This window comes from Tupaia chinensis, unplaced genomic scaffold, assembly GCF_000334495.1.
Source record: "Tupaia chinensis unplaced genomic scaffold, TupChi_1.0 Scaffold000407_1, whole genome shotgun sequence".
In the NCBI taxonomy this organism is placed as follows: Eukaryota; Metazoa; Chordata; class Mammalia; order Scandentia; family Tupaiidae; genus Tupaia; species Tupaia belangeri.
Window position 1 is genome coordinate 814534 of NW_006159909.1, and position 14079 is coordinate 828612.

Sequence of the window (14079 nt, forward strand, 5' to 3'; positions counted from 1 at the left end):
TGTAAAGTGACATCCTTCAGATACTTGGTGGCTTTTCGGATATGCATACCCTTGATGGCCTGGGCAGTTTCACGAGTGTTCTTAAAGTGAACACGAAGATTTGAACCTCTTGACTTGCATGACTTTGTGGGGTTCTCTGGGTCAAGTGAATAGCGAACCATTTTCAAAGATCACCTCAGGCCGCTAAGGAGAAGAGGAAGAGCAAAACATAATTATTAATTTAATTTATTATTATTATTTTAATTTGCTATAGGGCTTTCATGCTTATCAGAGAGAGAAAGTAAGCTGCCAGCTCTGAAATTCAAACCACAATTGACCATGTTGGAGTCTAGTACCTCAACCACCACGCCATCTGCTGACCCTGTGACCAGAATTTTTATAGCTTGGTCATATTTATTCTTTTATTTGGAATATATTCTGTTGGTTGTTTCTATTTTTTTAAACAATTATTTATTTAATTTTATCTATTAATTTATTTTCATTTGACCAGAGAGAGATACATAGAGAAAAAGAGGGAAAGTGAGAGAGCAACCTGCAAGCCACCAGGTCCTGAATGTGAACTGTAGTTGTCCATGTAGGAATGTCCAGCTCCTTAACCACCGTGCTACTCATTGGACTGGTTGCTTCTTCTTTTTTTTTTTTTTTTTTTGGTTAGGAATTATTTTATTTAACTTTATTTTATTTATGTATTTAAATGTGACCAAAGAAGGGGGGAGAGAGAGAGAAAGAGAGGGAGAAGGAAAGTAAGGAAGCAAGCTGCCAGGTCTGGGACTTGAACTACGGTCGGCCATGTGGGAGTCCAGCACCCTTAACCACCATGTCACCTGCTGGCCCCCCATTTGCTTCTTTTAAAAGGAATGCTCATGGTTGTAATAAACCCTCTTTGATATGGTGTAAATTTGTATGACATAAACATAGACGCCTACTCTTCTCTCATGCATTTTCTATTTCAGTCAGATGATATCTGATGGGAAGATATATGGAACTACTAATTTAATTATTTTCTCCATGGTTTCTTTCACAGTTATTCTTTAGAATTTTTTTCTGATGTAATTATATGATTTTTTAAAGAAACACTTTTCTCTTATTTTGGTTTAGGACTCTATAATAGTAATAGATTCAAGTCCTACTTCTTTAAAGCAGCCGGAGAAAAATCAGAAGAAACTTCAATGTTTGAATGATGTACTAGGAAAAAAAATGAACAAGTCTCCTAAGAACGTACCTGGTAATCAGATTTAATAATATATGTTTATATTTTTTAAATTTCCTATAGTGTGTGTGTGCTTACTATAGAAAAAGAGAGAGAGGGAAAGTGAGAAAACACCCCCAATGGGTCATGGTCATACCATGATTACTTCTCCATTTCTTCTCCTTTTGGGATTTTTTTGGGGCAGGTGTCCACATTTATCTGGTGTGTTTTTCAAGCTGATGTGTCCAGAACTCAGCTGCTGGGTTGGCCATTTGGGTCCAGCTGCCTTACCACTGGGCCACTGGCTGGCCCAAAATGTAAACTTTTTTTTTCCTTCAAATTTTTCCAGAGGGCGCATGCACTGCCTGGAGAGAGACAGCAAGGGGAGAAAAGAGATAAAGAGCGAGTAAGAGAAAGCACTCCCCATGGGCAATGGTCCTGCTGCAGTCTCTTCTCCATTTCTCCATCTTGTCAGGATTTCAGGCGCACACACACTTGCCCAGTGTGTTTTTCAGGTCACCGGATCCAGGTGCATGGTTGCCATGGTTGTCATGTGGGATCCAGTCACTTTAACCACTATGCTATGTGCTAGGCTGGCCTGTATAATTTTAATAATATTATTTATTTATTTTTTAGAGGGATTCTTGTTATAGGGTGTGTGCATTCATTGGAGAAACAGACAGAAAGCGGGAAATCATCCCCTAGGGGAATGGCGATCCTGCAATCCCTTCTCCATTCTCCTCTCAGGATTTTGGGTACATACACATGTGAGCCCAGCATGAATTTCAAGCCAAGTCTGGGACTCAAACCATAGTTGGCCATGTGGGAGTCCAGTGACATAACCACTATGCCATTTGCTGGTCCCAGTAATAATATTTATTTCTGTTTTAGTAAGTAAAATTATGATGTAGTGAATAGTTTTTCAAAGGAAAATTGAGTGTATTTTAATTTATGGTATTTATTTGTGTTTGTTTTTTCTTTAATTGTTAGAGGGAATGTACACTTGCTATAGAGAGAGAGAGCACCTCTCAATGGGGCATCGTGACGTCGCAGTACTTTTTTTTCTCTTTCTCCATTCTGTCTGGATTTGGGACACGCCCAGCATGTTTTTCAAGCAGCTAGGGCTGGGATTTAAACCACATTTGGCCAAGGGGGATCAGACTCCCATTGCGCTGCACTTAGCTAGTACGCCATGGGCCTGGCCCACTTCATTGCCTTTCTGTTTATTTACTGTTGGTGAGGTTAGTGATTCCCAAACCTGCTTAATTATCAGAATCATTTGGGTAAGTGGATACATTTAAAAAATCTTTAAGTCCTTCCCTAGACATGAATAAAATGTGCAGAGGTGGAATGTGGGAATCTTGGTTTAAACACAAAAGTTCACTAGGAGAGTCTGATGTTGCCAGGTTGAGAGAAGAAATCATTAAATAGAACTTTTTTAATTTAAAAAAAGTTAAGTTTTTGAAAGTTTAAAAAGGTATAATTTTGAAAGCAGTGGAAAGTAAGTGGAGGTCGTAAACATTGACACTAACCTGAATATTTATTTTTCTAAGGAAAAGTGAAAGTTGCTCCTTTATTTCTTGCCAAAAACGCTCAAAAAACAGCTGATCCTAACCTTGGTTTTGATGAAAGCAGGTCAGTCCAATATGAATTTTTCAATGCCGTAATGTTATGGAATATATTTTGTGATTATTTATTTTGATGAGCATGTAAATTATTAGATTGTTGAAAAAGTCATGATGACTTGTTATTTAAGCTTCCTTGAGTCACTTTGAAAAAATGACATTAACAATGCTGTGACTAGTATTTGAAGATCTTGTTTTTTTCTTTTTAACCATCTCCAAACATTAGGTGGTTGGAAAAGTCATGGTGCATTTTTGCATAGAAAAACAGAAAAATATATCATGACTTTTCTGACAACCTAATAGCAGAATAAATAAGCTAACCAAAAATACAAAAAAAGTGATTATGAACTTCATTCAATAAATATTTAAATGCCTACTATGTACCAGGCACTGCTTTTGATACTAAAAATATTATGCGGAGCAAGACACATTGTGGGGGCCGGCAGGTGGCACGGTGATTAAGGGCGCTGGACTCCCACATGGCCCACCGCAGTTCTAGTCCAGAACCTGGCGACTTACTTTTTCACTTTCTCTCTCTGTCTGTCCCTCTCTAGTCAAATTAAAATAAATAAAGTTAAATAAAATAATTCAAACGACACATTGTGTCCTCACGAGGTTTGTCATATAAAGGGAAGTCAGTGAGTAAACATTAATTGAGCCAACGAGTGGAAAATTGCAGTATGCCAAGGCAAGGTAAAAAATTCTATTCAAGTTAATATTAAAGATGCTTAGTCTGGTTAAGGGAGGAGGAAGTGCTGTTTGACCTGAAATGTGGAAGATGAGCAGGAGTTTGTGGGAGGAAGGAACAGTGTTCTACCCAGAGAGAACAGTCTGTGCAAAGTCCCCCTAGCTGGAAAGAATGAGATAAATACCAACAATGGAAAGAATGCCAGCGTGACTTGAGCACAGAGAGCAAATGTGAGAAGAATGTGAGATTTTGATGGAGTGGTAGGTGCCAGGTAGCATAGGATCTTGGAAGCCATGTTAGAGAATTTTGTCATTATGCTAAGAACAATAAGAAGCAGCCCAAGAGTTTTAAATGTGAGTGTGGACACAGATTTGAATTTCAAAAATTTAATCTGCCTGCTAGATGAATATAGTAACCTAAAATTGGGAATGTTTCTGCTTGAGCAACAAAATTTATCCAGCAAAATTGTTTTAAGGAATAATTTGCTAATTCGGAGCTATTTATACTTTGATTTCTTTCCTTTTCTTAATTTGCCAGAAGGTACGTACACTTACCAGAGAGAGACAGAGAGGGGAGGAAGAAAGCACCCCCAGATGGGACACAATTATGCCGCAATCCCTTCTTTATTTCTCCACTGCATTGGGATTTTGGCCATGCATGCAATATGTGCCTAGTGTGTTTTTCAAACTACAGGGTCTGGGATTCAAACCACTTGGCCATGTAGGATCCAGTTTCCTTAGCCACCAGGCCATGGGACCAGCTCATATACTTTGATTTCCTATGTTATTGTTATGTTCCTAAATCTGTGTAACATGAAAGAATTTTAACAAAATTTATGTTAAAATAACTTTAAACTTAATAAAAGTTGCCAGAATACTACAACTTTCATATCCCCTTTGCCAAGATTTCTAATTTCCTTGACTATTATTTTTTTTTAAGAATTATTTTTATTTGGGGCCAGCAGGTGGCATGGTGGTTAGGGATGCTGGACTCCCACATGGCCAACTACAGTTCGAGTCCTGGACCTGGCAGCTTGCTTTCTCACTTTCTCTCTTTCTCTCTCTCTCCCTCCTTCTCTCTTTCTCACTCTGACCCTCTCTGGTCAAATTAAAATAAATAAATAAAGTTAAATAAAATAATTCTTTAAAAGATTTTTTGAAGAATTATTTTATTTAACTTTATTATTTATTTAAATTTAGACTAAAGAGGGACATAGTGAAATAGAGAGGGAAGATGAGAAAGCAAACCATCAGATCCAGGATTTGAACCACCATTGGCCATGTGGGTGTCCAGCACCCTTAACTACCACGCACTGCCAGCCCCACCTTTTAACTAATACTGAAGAATGCAGACCTTATAGGCTATAGGATGACCAGGTCTGTCTGATTTCCTGAGCAGACATAGTTCCAACACTCTTTTCAGGACCAAGACAGAAACAGTGTGCAGCTCTTCTCAGTGCATTGCATGGGAGGCATGTAGCATTAACCCAACCCATGTCTGGTGACGTTAACCTCCATCAGCTGGACGTGTTAGTATCTGTCAGATTTCTCCATCTTCAGTTCACTTTTTTCCCTTTGCAGTTAATATTTTATATGAAGATACTCTAAGCTAATGCCAGTGTCTTGTTCCTCATCAAATCAACACTTACAGCCTTAACAATGTACCTTCCACCTGAATTAACCACGTCGTGGCGATTCTCCATTATAGTAGTTTCTCTGTTAGCTAATACAAGGAAGAGCTTTTTCATCTCATCACATTGATCTATTTATTTATTTATCTCTTCATTCCCATTTTATTCAGTGAGTTATAATTCATTAATAATATTTATTTTGATTATCAAATTGCTTTTATTTTGGCCAATGGCAGTCCTTCAGCTTGGTTTCAATGTCCCTTTGACATATCCTCATAATTTTTTGAGCTTTACTTTCTAGAATAGGATGATGTCCTAGGCTCATCTTTGACTTGCCTTGTCCCAGTTCTGCAGTCAGCCATTTTTCCAAGAATTTCTGGTTCCTTTTAGTGGAAGATAAATTAGAAACCGGTATCTAGGTCCTCAGTATACTGACTGAGGTGCTCCTGGGGTGTCAGTGCTTCAGGGCCTTTTCAGGAGATAAAGGTATTCTCTATATGTATGCATGCATGTACAAACACAAACGTTCACAACTGTGTGTCTATAATATAGAAGTGTGTATATACTGATACACACACACATACATATATACACACTAAAGTTTACCTTCTGCTTTTGGTACATTGTAATTTACCTGCAACTTTACTCATCTTTTCCTCCCCCTCTCCTATCAAAAATAGAGAAAGTGTATTTTCTCTTTTCTAAGAGGATTGTTGTAATTTGGCTCCTCTTCCCCTCTTATTACTCAAACAGGAAAGGAAAACAGAATAGTTTCTGTAGGCTTTTTTTTTTCTTTTAAAGTGCATGCATGCAAGGCCTTCTAAATTTTATTCACTATAATCATGATTATTATTTTAGTTGAATAGAGAAAGACAGATAGAGAAGAAGGGAAATTGAGAAAGCAAGCTGCCAGATCCAGAACTCAAACCGTGGTTAGCCATATGGAAGTCCAGTGCCCCAACCACCACGCCACCCACTGGCCCCCTATCAATTTATTTTTAAAGAGATTTTTGCCTTAGGGCACGTGCACTCTCCTGGGATTGGGGGAGAAGAGAGACAGAGACAGAGGAAGAGAAATCACCCCCAAGGGGGGATAGCCATGTTGTAATTCCTACTCCCCAATTCTCCTCCTGGATCTTGGGCCATCGAGTCTGGTACTTGAACTATGGTTGGCTATGTGGGAGTGTAACAATGTCACTACTACATCATCTGCTGCCCCCCCACATATGGTTTTTATTTAATTTTTAAAGGTGAATAGATTTACTTTCTTTTTTTCCTAGTTTTTGTTATAGGATGCATGTGCTCTCTGGAGCGAGGCAGGGTGGGGGCTAGTGGTGAGAAATCCTGTCCCAAGGGGAATGTCCACACTGCAATCCCTTCTCCATTTTTCTCTTGGGATTTGGTCATGCATGTACACATGCCTGGCTTGTTTTCCAGGCTGCTGGGTCCAGGACTTGAACTGCATAGTTGGCCATGTGGGATCTATAATAATTGTCTTAACCACTAGGTACCTGGCTGGCCCTGAATAGAGTTTCATTTCTATAAAAAGCAAAAGATAAAAAAGGGAGCCAGGGTTGGGTAGCTGATTAATTTTCTAAATTAAGGTGTTATTTTTATAGATAGTTTATTTTTAGATGTTTATAACCTTAGCATTTCTTTTTCAAAAGTCAAGATACATCCGGAAAATCTCAGGATTATGATATAGAATTTAAAGCAAAACGTGACTTTCTAATGAGTGGTTTACCAGATTTATTGAAACGACAAATTACCAAGAAAGCTGCTGCATTGGATGCCTATAATGCAGTGAGTACCAGTTTCCAGACAGTTGTTCATGTACAACAAAAAAATGATGGTAAGTTTATTATTATTGAATATTTACTCTTCACGTGCTAGAAATAATGTGAAACTATGTAAGCTGGCTAAAGCTGAGTCTAAAGTTGAAATAAATATTATTTGTATGGTGGTTTTAGTGGGAGTTTTAACTAGTTTCATCTTCTCTTCCTCAGCCATGGACTCGGTTTACTGAGGATGGGGTGGAGCAAGGAAGCCAAGGGTCCTTAGCTCTTACTTGTTATGCCAGGGGAGAGCAGGCAAGTGTGAGGGACTGTGAGCGAGTGTCGCCTAGAGGGGCACTATAATCTGAAGGAAGGTAATATCCTTCCAAAATTATGTCTGTGTGAGCAGATTTCTCAGAGAATTTCTCAGGAAAGGATCACAATGTGACCAGACCCTGTAAAGGGTCTTGCTTGTCTCCTCGTTCTCTTTCTCTTTCTATCCTCACCCTGTCTGCTGAATTTGATAAACCCACTTTTACAGAAGTGCTACTATGAAACTTTGCATATCTATTTGTAGATAAGCAGATGAGGCAAACACAGAAAGAACTTATCTCACTTTCTAACTTAAGAATTATAGAGCATGGGGGCCAGCAGGTAGCATGGTGGTAAAGGCGCCATATTCCCATCTGGCCAGTCACAGCTCGAATCTCAGATCTGGTGGTTTGAAACTCATGCCAGGCACATGTGCATGTGTGCCCCAAATCTCAGGAGAACAGAGAAGGGATTGTGGCATGGCTATCCCCACTGGGGGATGATTTCTCCCTTTCCCTCTCTCTGTCTCTCTGGCAAGCACATGCATCCTATGACAGAAACCTAAGAAAAAGAATTACTGAGCACTAACTATTGTCAGGAATTCTGCTGAGCCATTCATATGCATATGTAGATTAATCCTTATAACAACTCTAAGAGGTTGAGTATTACAATTATTATACCACTTTATAGAGGAAGAAACTAAAGGGTATGATGTTGTCCATGCTCACAAGGCTAGCAAGTAGCAGTATTTAAATCCAAATGTGACTTAGAAGTTTAAACTTTAAACCAGGATGTTAACTACCTGTTTTGCTCTGTGTATCAATGTTGATTGAAATAGAAATTAATTTTCTTTGAAAGATTTTTGGTATAGGGTATATGAGCTCACCAGAGTGACAGAGAGACAAAAAGTGAGAAATCGTTCCCCAGCGGGGATGGCCACGCCACATTCTCTGTTCTTTAATTTTCCTCTCAGGATTTTGGGCACACGTGCACACACACCTGGTGTGTGTTTCAAATCACCAGGACTCGAACTGTTGTCAGCCGTGTGGGAGTTCAGCACCTTAATCACTAAGCCACCAGCTGGCCCCAGAAATGAAACTTTACTAATGTTTGCTTGTGTTAAATGATTAGGAGGAAAGACCAGGTTATTTTTATTAGTTATATTTGTTGGAGGTGAGGATTTTGTTCCATGTGTACCTAACTTAGCGTTTTGGTATTTTTGTGTCGACTATATAGTCAGGTCTCTTTATGTATACAACTTGACATTCAGTGAATGGATAGTATATAAAGTTAAAGTAATTTTTCTGTTTTTCTTTAGGGTGCCATTTGTGGCATTTGAAACCACCCTCTTGTCCTCTCTTAACTAAATTTAAAGAATTGAATACTAAACTAATAGATTTCTCCAAACGTGTCATTGCTCTTGGTGAATTTTCAACACTGAATTCAAATTTGAAAAGTACTACTCCTGCTAATGTGGTAAGTGTTCGAGAACTCATCCACCATAAGGCATTGCCTTTCATTTTTCAGAGGAAAAGACTGGGGTATCTATTATAGCCTAGAGCTTTGTACATGCAGCTTCGTGTTTAGTGACTAGAGGTAGTCCTACAGTGATACTGACTTAGGGACAGAAAGAGGTTGATAGTCTTGTGATTAACGTGAATAAAAAAGTGGGTCTATAATTGTGCATTTTATTCCTTATTGCAGTTTATGAGGACAAGGAAAGATTTCACTGAAGAAATAAGAAATATTTTGCTGGAGGAAATTGGGTGGTCAAACCCTGAATTTGCTTTGAGAAAATATTTTCCATTGCTTCTAAAAAAGCGAGTTGAATATCAGGTGCTTTCTGAGTGTCATGGTAATCAAGGTTAGTGACAATTATTATTATTAACATTTTGGTTTTGAAAATGCTAATAAGATTTAGTCATTGATTTTTGGAAGTAGTTACCACAGACAAAAATATTGTTTACAGTTGTCATGGAGAATCGTTCAATGGAAGCAAATAATTTTATACGAGGTAGTATTAGCTGCTCTCAGCTTCAAGAGTTGCCAATCCAATGACAGATGTATGTATGTATGTATGTATGTATGTATTTGAGAGATTTTGGTTATAGGGCACATGTGCTCACTGGAGAGACACAGAGACAGAAAGTGAGAAATCACCACCTGGGGAGATGGCCATGCCACAATCCCTTCTCCTTCATTCTCCACTCAGGTTCTTGGGCACGCATACACACGCACCTGGGTTTTATGCCTCTGGGTCTTGGACTCGAACCATGGTCAACTAGGTGGGAGTCTAGCAATATAACCAATATGCCATCTGTTGGTCCCTCCAGTGACAGTTTTAATTGTGTTTAAATATTAATCAGTAATTTAAGGGAAGCCTTATGCATCTTGTACAAAGGCGGTCTGTATATTAAGGTCTCCTACTCAGATTTACTATGTTGCATTTGATTCTGTCCTTTCTACTTTAGTCTATTTAGACTCTTGGATAGTTAGAAGTGATAGTAAGTGATAAGTGATCAGCAAATGGTGAAATGGTTACCTCGCTTGGACTCCCGTGTAGTCAACCAGTAGATGGCATGGTGGTTAAGGATTGGTTTCCCACATGGCTGACCACGGTTCAATTTCCAGACCTGGCAACTTGAAAATCAGACTGGGTGTGTGCAAAATTCCAGGAGGAGAATGGAGGAGAAGGGATTGTGGCATGTCCATGCCCCCTGAGGGGTAACTTCTCACCTTCCTACTCTCTCCCATAAGCATGTGTGCCTTATGGCAAAAACGTTTTAAAAAATTGTTTTGGACACCAGGCTGTGTAGTAATTCTTAAGGCACTGGATCCCACATCACCAGCTGCACAGTTCAAGTCCTAAACTCAGCAGCTTGAAAAACATGCCAAGCACATGTGTGTGCATGCCCAAAATCATGAGAAGAGAATGAAAGAGAAGGGAGTGCTTTCTCCCTTTCCCTTTCCCTCTCTCTGGTGAGCATACATGCCCTCTAGCAAAGCTAAAAAAAATTGTTTGGAGCTGGCAGGTGACATGGTGGTTAAGGACAATAAACTCCCGCATGGCCAGTCAGTCAATCAATAAATGAATAAATGAATGATGTTAAATAAAATATTTTTTAAAAAGTTGTTTTTGTTGGTGACTAGCATATGCATTTCTGTAATCCCAAAATAGGAAGTCCACAACTACAGCCTGATGTCAATCAAAAGGAAACCAAAAGGAAACGAGTAGAAACAGAAAATCATAAATCAAAGAGAAAAAAAACAAATGGGTATTCAGAAAATTCAAAGAAGATAAATGGGAAGCCAGAAGAACATGATGAAAGAAACAGCTCTTCTGAAATAAAACTAGATTCATCCAAAGGTATATTTTCTTTTTTTAAAAAAGAATTATTTAACTTTCTTTCTTTAAATTTGACCAAAGAGACAGAATGAGAGAGAGAGGGAAAGTGAGAAAACAAGCTGTCAGGTCTGGGACTCAAACTGCGGTTGACCATGTGGGAGTCCAGTGGCCTTAACCACCACGCCACCTGCTGACCCCATCAAAGGTGTATTTTCTAAAACATTTCAGTAGACACAAACTCACAGACTACTTTGAGTACAACACAGTAGAAACAGGCAGTAGAAGATTTTAATAGTCTGATAATAGATGATGTCAAAGAGCTTGCATCAGAAATAGCTTCTATTCCTAGAAATTTGATTTTCTCTCTCAGGTCCTAAAATGCTTGTTTTTTTAAACATCTCTCTTTCCCCCCCTTATTTTTTCTTTCTTTCTTTTTCTTTTTGACAGAGATTTTTGCTATAGGGTGTGTGTACTCGCTGGAGAGACAGACAGAGGGACAGAAAGTGAGAAATCACCCCCCCCCAGGAGGAATGGCCATGTTGCAGTCCCTTCTCTATTCTCCTCTCAGGATTGTGGGTGCATACACATATGCTTCTGGCCATAGTTTCAAGCCTCTGGGTCTGGGACTCGAACAGTGGTCAACCATGTGGTAGCCTAGCAATGTAACCATTATGACATCTGTAGGTCCTAACTTTCCCTCTCTTTTTAAATATATGCTTATTGTTACTCTCAAATAATACATATGTGTATAAGATAAGTAAAAGTGTCACTGACTAGAGATTTACATATACCAAATTAATATACTGGTGTTTAGTCCTTGATTTTTCTGTTCTTCTATAAAAACATATGCTTTTTAGGGTCCAGCAGGTGGCATGGTAGTTAGGGTGCTGGATTTCCACAGGGCTGACCAGGCTTCAAGTCCCAGATCTGGCAGTTTGCTTTCTCACCTTCCCTTCATCTCTCTCACTGTTTCTCTGGTGAGCACATGTGCCCTGTAGCAGATTTTTTAAGATAATAATGATGATAAATATAATTAAATAATTAATTCCTTTTAAAAATTGCTTTTTTAAAAATCTGGGATCATACTATACAAGTTATTTTAGGATGTATTTCACATTTCCCTGATATATTCCCGTTCCGTTTTTATAGCTTTTCTATTTTATTCTAACAAATCAATTTAATTCACCCATTTATGTAGCTTTATAGTGTATTTTAATATTTGCTACAAGTCTCCTGTCAGTATTATTTTTTTTTTGAGAGAGAGATTTTTGCTACAGTATGCATGTACTTGCCAGAGAGACAGAGAGAGACGGAGAAACAGAAAGTGAGAGATCACCCTCCCAGAGGATGGTTGTGCTGCAATCCCTTCTCCTCCTCTTTCCTCTTAGGATCTTGCGTATGTGTGCTCACGTGCCTAGAGTGACTTTTATGGCCCTGGGTCCGAACCCCAGTCAACCATGTGGGAGTCCAGTGACGTGACCATTACACCATCTGCTGGTTCCTTATTATTATACTTCATTACCATGTCACAGTCCTTCTGCCTCAGCCTCCCAGCTGGAACTATAGGCACTTGCCACCGTGCTTGGCTCTTGATTCCCTCCGTGTTGCCTAGGCCAGCCTCCTGTTTCAGCCAGCTGAGTTGCGAGGATAAAAGGTGCACTCCACTGTACCTGCCCTTATCTTGGACCAGGACGTGAACTTAGACCTCCCATGTGGTTCCAGCTTACGGTTCACAGCACGTTAGCTGTCAGACAGTCTCAGCTGGGCTAATCAGTACTTTTTTAAAAAGTTTTCTTCAGGACCAGCAGATGATGTAATGACTATGTCACTGGACTTCTGTGTAAGTCGACTGCAGTGCGAGTCCCGGACCCAGTGGCTTAAACTCACGCCGGGCGCATGTGCATGCGTGCCCAAGATCCCGAGAGGAGAATGGAAGAGAAGGGATTGTGTCGTGGCCATCCCCTTTTGGGAGTGATTTCTTGCTTTCCATCTATCTGGCTCTCTCTGTCTTTCTTGCAAGTGCATGTGCCCTATAGCAAAACCTCTCCAAAAAACAAAGTTTTCTTTATTCATTATAGAGCACATATTTATGTATGAGTACTTAAGAATGAGAGAGAAAGACGAGCCTTCTCCACAGGGTGTAATCATGCCCTAATCTCCTTTCTCCAGTCCTCCAGTGCATCGGATCTTGGGTACTCATGTGTGTCGGGTGCGATTTCAGGCTGACTGAATTGTGAAATTTCTTTTTTTTTAAGAATATTTTACTTGAGACCAGTGGCATAGTTAAGGTGCTGGACACTCCCACATGGCTGACCATGGTTCAAGTCCCAAACCTGGTGGATTGCTTTCTCACTTCCTCTCTCTCTCTCTTTCTGTCTGTGTTTCTCTCTGGTCAAATGAAAATAAATTAATGAATAAATAAAATTAAACAATTCTTAAAAATAAAAGAATTTTTTATTTAACTTTATTTGTTTTATTTACTTATTTTAATGTGACCAGAGAGAGAAAAAGAGAGAGAAAGTGAGAAAGCAAGCCCCTGGTCCGAGACTTGAACTGTGGTTGGCCATATGGGAGTCCAGTGCCCTTAACCACCATGCCACCCTCTGGCCCCAAGTTGGGAGATTTTAACTGTGGCTACCACGAGAGATCCAGCTTCTCTTAAGCTGTGCATTACCCCTACACTATGGAGCTGGCCCCTAACATTTTTTAAAGTACTTTTATTTATTTATTTTAATAAATGAATTATTGGGGCTGGCTGGTGGCATGGTGGTTAAGGGCGCTGGACTCCCACTTTGCCAACTGTGGTTCAAGTCCTGGACCTGGCGGCTTGCTTGCTCACTTTCCCTCTCTCTCTGTCTCTCTCTGTCCCTCTCTGGTCAAATTTAAAATGGATGAATAAATGTAATACAGTTAAATAAAAATAATTTTAAAATAAATAAATGAATTATAGGTTACCTTACTTTTATAGATCCCATTGAGATTTTGATTTTTCACTAGTTTATAGATTAATAGGGAGAGAATTGGCATCTTTGTAATATTCCGTTTTCTTAATCAGGGGTACAGCCTGTCTTTCCATTTTACCTAGGTTGGCTTCACAGGATGTTTCTATTCAGTGGTCAAAGGAGGCTCCCCTGGGACCAGCAGTTAGCATAATGGCTATGTCGCTGGATTCCCATGTAGTCGACCGTGGTTCGAGTCCCGGACCCGGTGGCTTAAACTCACGTGGGGTGCGTGTACGTGCGTGCCCAAGATCTTGAGAGGAGAATGGAGGAGAAGGGATTGTGGCATGGCCATCACCCCCGGGGGGTGATTTCTCGCTTTCTGTCTCTCTGTCTCTCTCTGTCTGTCTGGCGAGTGCACACATGCCCTATAGCGAAAACAAACTCTCCAAAAATAAAGAGAGAGGCTCCCCTGGGGCTGGCAGGTGGTTTGGTGGTTAAGATTGGTGGACTCCCATATGGCTGACTACGGTTTGAGTCCCAGACCTAGTGGCTCACTTTCTCTCTCTCTCTTT

The 14079-nt window shown here is 39.7% G+C and overlaps 1 protein-coding gene across 2 annotated transcripts in view; it reads left to right on the top strand.

Annotated features, from left to right (window-relative positions):
• Nucleotides 1-14079, top strand: part of ATAD5 (ATPase family AAA domain containing 5) — a 75187-nt gene that overhangs the window by 32768 nt on the left and 28340 nt on the right. For both annotated transcript variants that reach the window (XM_014590109.2, XM_006154358.3), the window contains exons 5-10: nucleotides 1099-1225; nucleotides 2743-2824; nucleotides 6800-6984; nucleotides 8538-8695; nucleotides 8924-9083; nucleotides 10398-10586. In XM_014590109.2, the coding sequence (XP_014445595.1) occupies nucleotides 1099-1225; nucleotides 2743-2824; nucleotides 6800-6984; nucleotides 8538-8695; nucleotides 8924-9083; nucleotides 10398-10586 (901 nt within the window). The remainder of the gene's footprint in view (nucleotides 1-1098; nucleotides 1226-2742; nucleotides 2825-6799; nucleotides 6985-8537; nucleotides 8696-8923; nucleotides 9084-10397; nucleotides 10587-14079) is intronic.